The following is a 6,000-nucleotide window of genomic DNA, read 5'->3' as shown; positions in this document are numbered from 1 at the left end:
TGATTTCTAGGGATTGCAATCCTGAATATTAGATATTTTCAACATGGCCATATAAACTGAAATCACAATATGAACAGGAGTTATTTATTGCTATGTTAATTAATAATGTGATATTGATAAATGATTAATGTATTCCACCTTCACCTGCCACTTTAAGTAGGCATTCATGGTTTAGCAGCTTGTGCTTCTCCAATGTAGGAAATGCTGCCCTTACTTTTTTAAGCTGTTTCCAATGCACTTCAAATCATGTCTAATCTAATTAGAAAGGAACAAACCGAAGTCCCGTTTTATTCTAACAGGCAGCAAATAGATCAAATGACAGTATATGATGTAGTGTTGGTGTGCATTATCCATTCTGATAATCTTTAACTTTACAATCAGGCACATTTGCAGTTTCCTCAACTTCCATGTCAGATAACATCTTTGATGACACATGATAGCATAACAGGCTGTATACTAGTATTGCAATACTCATAAATATACATAGGAACAGTAAGGGTGTACCGCTCATAGCAAATGAACAACTGCATAATGACAATAAGCAACATACTGTAAACCGTAATGCACACAACCATCTCAAGCAAACTAAACTTGCATCATTAATTCATTATCATCTTTTTCAGTCACTTTCTACTAATTGCTATCGTACATGTCCTAGAAAGACTTATTAAATTAAACAAATGGCTCATAAGTTATAACATATGTATATAAAGCAACAGAAAAACCATTATCACATATCCCAAAGAAAACTAAAGGTATCATTCTAATGTTTAATTTCACCATTTAGATCAATGGAAAATACACATGCATGGAAGTTGTATGTTTTGTTTCTCAAAGAGTGGCAGCTAAAGAATGTAAGGACACAATATACATCCATGTTTCAAAGTTTAGGAAGTAATGGCATGACATAACAAATTTTCTGGAGAGTTATTATGTGGAGCTAAGCATTCACGCCTTCAGATTGTGCTGGAGTATCTGACTTGTTTTGTGAACTTTGCGTTGCTACATCACCCTCACTGTCAGGAAAAACTTCTGGCTGCAGCGAAGGTGCAATCTTGTTAACTTGAACCCATGTTGCTTCCCACATGTTCTCTTCACTGGTGCTTGTATTTGAGAAAACCCCATTTGCTTTTAGCACCAGCAGTATGTTCTTCAGTAGCTCTGGGATAGCCTCTTGTAGCTTCTCAGTTCTTCTCCCTCTCACTTTGACTTTCATAAGCTTTTCTATCATGTCAAGTACTTCCAACCACAGCTTACTGAAGCTGCTCTGCGATGAAAGGTCATTAAGTGACTGCAAGAACACTTTGCATAGAAGTTTTACAGCATGCAAGAGGGACACCTCCATGTTTCTGAAATCCTTTGGTGAGTAATTTTGTGCAATCTCCAGCAATTCATCAAGCAACTGGAAAACAATATCAAATGACATCAACCATGCTGAAGATGACACTGATATTCCATCAACTACTAAGCACCTGTGCAACGATAATAACGCATGGTTCCTCACTTCCTCCCTCTGGTCCGTGCACACCTTCCGTAGTGCCTGCACTAGTCGCAGCCACATCTCAGCAATACCTTCTAATATCCTGTCAGCCTCTCCACTAGCTTCCTTAACCTCACGTGACCAGCGTGTAAGACAATTCACTGATTCTCCCATAAGGTTCAAAGCATGGATAGATCTTTCTGCTGAGCCAAGCCTAGACTCTGCAAACTGTCTTGAGGCCTCCACCGAAAGGACAAAGTTAGCAGGGGAAAGGTGTGCTCCCTCAGACATGATAAAAACTAGTGCTTCAAAACCAGCATCAGAAGCATCTGGATGGCGAGCAGTGATGCAGAGTAAGGAAATGATAGTTCGCCAACCCATCTGGGACTTGATATGAGTTGCATTGGCCTTCACCAAGCGTGTGACCTCCTGAGTAATGTTCTCACAATAAGCATCAGCTACACGAGCATCAAGCTTCAAAATTAGCTGAAGCGACCTCAGTAAATCATCAACAAGATTCTCCTTATAAGGAAGCAAGCGCTGACAGATGTGCAGCAGCCCAAAAACAGCCTTCTCCACCAGATTGCAGGGCATCACTGTAGACTGAACAATATGAGTAATGTGCTCAAAAACACCCTGCCACAAAAGAACAATCCTGTCTCTATTGTTCAAAGTGACAGTAATTAGAAGCTCTAAGCAAAAGACTGATGTGCTTTCATCATCAAGTGAGCTGGTGATCTTTTGCGGTCTACCTGCTGCCTGAGTGAGGGCACTAGCCAGATTCAAGAGTGAGTCAGCTTGCAAGAATTTGCTATCAGTGAAGATGGTGCCTATTTGGCACTTCTTTATGGCCTCCGAAGCATTCCTCTGAGCAGCAAGTTGCTCTTCAGTTGGCTGGAACCTTGGTTCTTCAGCATCTAAATACAGTAGTTGGCTGAACCTCCCCATTAGCCCATATGTTTTTTTAGGAGTGCTGATTGGCGCAACTTGTGGTACAGCTGGAGATGAGGCAAGCTTGCTATGCAGCATATCTGACGAGGACGACTCCTGATCATCAGCTGCATCACCAGTGAGGCAGCCAGGAAGTAGGCCTATCTTATGCAATCGTAAAATGCAATCAACTATGTTTCTCCATCCACTGCGTATGTGATCACCATGAGTACTTGCTATAGTAAAAACAGCCTCGGTTGCCATTCTAGCCTTTGTATCCTCACCAAAAGTTGTTACAGGATCATCAATATAGGAAGTGTTCAACAAAGTGGTGAACTTACATAGTGCCACAACAAGATCATTCAACACATCATCAAGATGGTAGAATGCCGCCAACTTTGCCACTGATAGAAAACCATTTATGCATCCTGTAAGAAATTCTTCATGCTCAATATTATCAAAAACTACTGAGATAGCAGCAACTGTTGGTCCAGCCATGACAGTGAACATGTCATGATCGACAAAAGGGTATGAGTCACAAGCAATGTATGCTGATGTCCTCTTTGACTTCCACATAAGATCAACCCAACGGCTGAAAGACATCTCAGCGCATCCAGATCCTTGCTCTGGAATGGTTCTGATTTCGTTCCGACAAATAGAATAATACAATTCTGACAAGAATTCCCTAGGAAGATCATTCCCACCATTGATACGGCGATTATTCCTAATAAAGTCTTCTTCGGTCATCTTCTTCTTAACCCTTACATTGTGCTGATCTGTGTTGAGCATGATTACTGAATATGACAACACCAGAGCAGCATCTCGGTTAACAAACATTTGTGGTGATTGTTCATAATATCTCTCAGAAAAGGCCTCAAGAATCCTTTGTATCTTTTGCGACTCGCCAGGCAGCCGAAAAGTTTCCAAGAAGAGCCTTAAGGCAGCATCCAAATTCATCTCCTTGAAGTCAAAGGTTTTAGCAAACTCATGAAGGACCAGAATGGAGAACTCATCATGATTTCCCAGGTAGTCCCCAAGAAGATTCTTATCTAACCCGGGTGTATACCGGAAAAACAGGGCAACACTGTGTGGATCAAGTTTTTCAGGAAGGAGATGAGCACCTTGCAGGTACTCAAAGCCCTTCTTTTTGTCCCTGTTGAAATGTTCAACACCAACCATTAGTTTTCTCTTGATGCTCTTTTGCTGGTGAACAAATCTAACCCATTGATCAGGATCATTAGTGTTCTCACATTTCAACTGCCAAAAAGGGAAATATTCACTTATTTCTAGCACTGTTTGTTCATGATGCTGAGGTCCATTATCAGTCCTCTCTGCTATTGCCTGAATGACAGAAACCAAACCATCCAGAGCAAGCACATTCAGGGTGGACAAAGGACTTCTCACAGGGAATGCACTTTTAGACAGAAGGTTAGCAAGATCTTCGAAAATATTACTGGATTGCAAGTCACAATCCATGTTTGCATACATCTCAGCCATAAACTCTTTCTGCCAACAGAAATCCACTAGAGCCTCCAGAGCAACTTCCTGTTGCTGATAACTAGCACCATATCTACTCTGGCCTAGTCTTATGATCACACATGAGAAGAAAGCCTCAAGTTGTAGCTTAAGTTCCTGACGCAAATGGTAGAAGAGAGTAAAAACAATGCTGCACACAGTTGATAGAATCAAAGGGCTCATTGACAGGCCGAATTGCATTAGGTTGCGGAACAGTTCATCTTGTACAAATGCCAGCAATTTTGGGTGTTTGTGTATGGATGAAGCCGACAACTCAATAGCAGAACTGATCAACCCAAGGGCAAAGAGTGGCACATCCTCATCAAAGTCAATTGGATTAATCCTTGGGTTCACTTCAATGTCTTCTGCTATGTTCAAGAGGGAGCACAAGAATTGCAATATCTCTACCATGCAAGGAACCCCAAACAGCTCCATCATAGCCTGGTCTTGAACAACACCAAATCCACCTCCCACCTCATCTCCAGAGCTATTCAAGCACACAAAATCACTCTTCCCATTCCCTATCCCTCCAGCACTCATACCTTGGTTCTTGCTACCAGCCATCTGCAGAACAAATGCTATTACCAGTATTAATGCATTTAACTTAGTACAGGGACATACGAACCTTCTTACTACAAAATGCTCCTTCCTAAACAAATATGATCCATGATACAGGTATTCAGTAGAGGCCAGTACAGTCAGTTGCAAGAGTGGAATGGCAGCATTCTGAACTACGTAGACAATAAACCATCTAACAAGAAACATACTATATTCATTTGTTTAAACTCACCTATATGAGTATCGCAAGTTAAATTTATCATGTTCAGTGGAATACGATCACAACATTTTCCATGTTTCAGTGCACAAGTAGAACAGCAAGCTTGAATCATTTCAGGAAGGAACCACACCTGCCCATCGGCAACCACGGTGGCGTCAACATCAGGCAGGCGAGCGAAGACACAACGGACAACCTCCTGCATCGTCTGCCGGGAGACGCGCTGAAGCAGCTCCCCCTTAGTGCCGGCCTGCTGCACGACCCGGAAGCAAGTGCTGACGATGTTGCAGACGTGGCGGTTGGCCAGAGCTGGCGCAGCGCGGCCACGCACGCACGCGAGAAGCACCTGGAGGACACGAGCCAGCACGGTCTCCTCGGACGCCGGGTCAGTAACCTCGAAGCGGCATCCCGTGACGGCCTCCACGACGGCGCCCATGGCCTCCGCGACGTTGGGCGCGTCGGGGCCGACGAGGTCGAGCGTGAGTATCTTATGCAAGGACGAGAGCGCGGCGCCCGTGATGGGCGCGCCGGTCTCGTCGGAGCGGACGACGTCGAGGAAGGGGCGGAGGTAGAGGAGGGGCTCGACGTCCCGCCACTGGAGCGAGTCCCAGCCGGCGGCTCGGCGGCGCAGGGACTTGAGCCCCGCGATGAGTGGGTGGTCGAGGTGCTCGTCGTCCGCGCCATCGTCGCCGCCGTAGCGGACGCCAGCCCAGCGGACGTTGCGGCGCATGATGGCGAGCACCGTGGCGACCTCCGACGACAGCACGCACGCCATCGCCACGCGCGGCGTAGGATCCGATCCCGCCCCGGCGCCTCCGCCCGACGAAGGCGACGCCGCCCTGAGGCCGCCCATGGATCTGGGCGCACGGGGTGGGAGACGACGACGCGGCGGTGCTCAGCTACGAGGGCATTTGGGAATTGGGATCTGAGACAGGGAGGAAGAGGGAGGGGGATGGTGAGATGAGATCTGATTTTAGTGTTTTGCACGGGCTTTGGATCTGAGAAGAGAACTCGTAGTAGTGGTCTAGTTAGTATAAGTCTGCTGTTCCATAATTCCATTCTCTTTTGTGACAAAATGTGATTTTGTGCTTTTTGAGTGGTTTTTATTTTGGTTTAGACTCTCTTGACTTGGTTTGATCTAACTTCAAAATGATCTCACTCACAAACTTTGAAATCATTTTAATTTTACAATTCATGAGATTATTTTGACTTTTCTTTGACAACTTTCGGTCAAACCTTTGATATTTCTAAAATGGCAAAATTTGGTATAAGACATCATAATTTTTCATCATATGGTGTA

The 6,000-nt window shown here is 44.6% G+C and overlaps 1 protein-coding gene across 1 annotated transcript; it reads right to left on the bottom strand.

Annotated features, from left to right (window-relative positions):
* Nucleotides 1–500: 500 nt before the first annotated feature.
* LOC102711131 (ARF guanine-nucleotide exchange factor GNOM-like) lies at nt 501–5,657 on the bottom strand. Its single transcript, XM_040520486.1, has 2 exons — nt 4,834–5,657; nt 501–4,489 (listed from the first exon to the last, which is right to left on the bottom strand). The coding sequence occupies exons 1-2, from the start codon at nt 5,551–5,553 to the stop codon at nt 941–943; spliced, it is 4,269 nt and encodes a 1,422-aa protein (XP_040376420.1). The 5' UTR covers nt 5,554–5,657; the 3' UTR covers nt 501–940.
* Nucleotides 5,658–6,000: the final 343 nt, after the last annotated feature.

The sequence above is a fragment of the Oryza brachyantha genome, chromosome 2 (assembly GCF_000231095.2).
Source record: "Oryza brachyantha chromosome 2, ObraRS2, whole genome shotgun sequence".
Taxonomy (NCBI): domain Eukaryota; kingdom Viridiplantae; phylum Streptophyta; class Magnoliopsida; order Poales; family Poaceae; genus Oryza; species Oryza brachyantha.
This window is presented reverse-complemented; position numbering and strand designations above follow the sequence as displayed.